This window comes from Chrysochloris asiatica, unplaced genomic scaffold (genome assembly GCF_000296735.1).
Source record: "Chrysochloris asiatica unplaced genomic scaffold, ChrAsi1.0 scaffold00056, whole genome shotgun sequence".
NCBI classification, from domain to species: domain Eukaryota; kingdom Metazoa; phylum Chordata; class Mammalia; order Afrosoricida; family Chrysochloridae; genus Chrysochloris; species Chrysochloris asiatica.
Genome location: NW_006408574.1, coordinates 2355147 through 2357123, shown reverse-complemented (window position 1 = coordinate 2357123; position 1977 = coordinate 2355147). Strand labels below are relative to the sequence as shown.

Below are 1977 nucleotides of genomic sequence, written 5' to 3'. Positions count from 1 at the left end.
CAGACAGGTCTGCTTCTCGGGGGACTCGGAGATGGGGGCAGACAGGTCCTGCTTCTCGGGGGGTTCAGGGATGGGGGACAGACAGGCCCCGCTTCTCGGGGGGCTCGGGAATGGGGGCAGACAGGCACTAACAGACCCTCTGTGCCTCTCAGCTGACGTCACCACCCGCTTTGATGACGTCTTCTGGTTTGGGGACTTCAACTTCCGGCTGAGTGGTGGGCGGGCCGCAGTGGAGGCGCTCTTGCTGCCCAAGCTGGAGGCGAATGTGTCGGCCCTGCTGCAGCATGATCAGCTTCTCCGGGAGATGCGGAGAGGCCAGTGGGGGCCGCGGGGTGGGGGCGAGCGGCGGGCCGATGGGCCGGGGTCACGTGCTCTGCTCCCAGGTCTGAGCTGCGCCGTGTCTCTGTAGGTGCTGTTTTCAAGGGCTTCCAGGAGCCGGACATCCATTTCCTCCCCTCGTACAAGTTCGACGTTGGCAAAGATACCTACGATAGTACCTCCAAGCAGAGGACACCCTCCTACACGGTAACAGAGCCCCACCCAATGGAGAGAGCCCCCCCATGGTGAGAGCCTCCCGCCACAATGAGAGCCCTTCCCACAGTTAGAGCCCCCACCCCCGGTGAGAGTGCCCACCCCATGGAGAGAGCCTCCCCACGGTGAGAGCGTCTTCCCCAGCTAGAGCCCCCCCATGGCTGGATTCTGTCCCCCTCCTGGTACTCTGCCTGAACCCGGGAGTTTAGCCTCCACATGGGAAGCCCATAGGGACCACCAGTCCCATCTTCACACGGAGAAAGGACGCGTCCACTGCACACTGAGAGGCCCGTGTGTGAGGCGCGGCTCCTGGGAAGGTCCAGGACGTCCAGTGCTGGGCCCCACCCCTGGTCTCCTATAGGATCGGGTGATGTACAGGAACCGTCACCAGGAGGACATCTGCCCGGTGAGGTACTCCTCATGTTCCAGCATCAGGACGTCTGACCACCGCCCCGTGTATGGCCTGTTCCGCGTGCGAGTGCGACCTGGGAGAGACAAGTCAGTGTTCTTCACACAACCATGGTGCCGGGGGCATGAGTGGATTCTGGATGTGTCCCCCTGGTGTGGGGAGCCGACAGCCCCATACACAGAGGGTCTCTTGGGCTGGCAGATGGAGGGCCCTCAGGGTTCTGGGGTATCGTGGACAGTGTTGAGGGATGAGCTCCTAGGGGCTCCTCCCAAGGACACATGAGACTGGCCTCTTTCCGTAGCATCCCACTGGCCGCTGGCAAGTTTGACCGGGACCTCTACCTCCTGGGGATCAAAAGGCGGATTTCTAAGGAAATTCAGAGACAGCAGGTGCTAGGGAGCCACAACTCAAGCACCGTCTGCGCTGTTTCCTGAGAGGCACCGTCACCGTGGGTCTCGCTGAGCGCCCTCTCCCCAGGTGCTGGCACAGTGACTGTGAAGGTGTGAGTGCCCCACGAGGGAGGGGGGCTCTAGGATGGGTCACATTCCTGATTAAACCCCATCGTGCTTCCATGTGGCGTCCCCACTCAACACCTGCCCAGCTTCCTGTCTTCAGATGGACAGAGCAGAATCCCACCCGGGACCCTGGAGCAATCACCACCCAAGGCGACACATCATGTCCACTCCCAAGACCAACAGAGTGGCAGGGTCTGAAGTGGGGGGCCTTGAGGCCTCAGAATTCCCTAGGCTTTAGAACCTCCGAGCTGAGTTGGCTTCCTAGGTCCTGTTGTTGAATCAGAGACAGAGCCTCCTGCCTCCCCCAGGCCTTTCCCAGGGCCGTGTCTCCAGCTGAAAGTGCAGACCACTCGCTGTAGTCTGCACCGGCCGGGTCCTGGGCGCACAACCCGCAGCTCTGGGAGTTCAGACCGGACTTGAAAATGTCCACCAGTTGAGCGAGTCTCCCTAAGTAGCAGAGAAGTAGAGTCTGCCTCCGTATTAACCTGGCACGCAGTGGACACCGGGCTTTGTCTCACACGC

At 61.4% G+C, this 1977-nt stretch overlaps 1 protein-coding gene across 1 annotated transcript in view; it reads left to right on the top strand.

Annotated features, from left to right (window-relative positions):
• INPP5E (inositol polyphosphate-5-phosphatase, 72 kDa) overlaps positions 1-1374 on the top strand; it is a 10676-nt gene extending 9302 nt beyond the window's left edge. Inside the window, exons 7-10 of the mRNA XM_006863814.1 lie at positions 153-314; positions 410-525; positions 893-1029; positions 1242-1374. Coding sequence (XP_006863876.1) covers positions 153-314; positions 410-525; positions 893-1029; positions 1242-1374 — 548 coding nt within the window. The remainder of the gene's footprint in view (positions 1-152; positions 315-409; positions 526-892; positions 1030-1241) is intronic.
• The last annotated feature ends 603 nt before the right edge of the window (positions 1375-1977 follow it).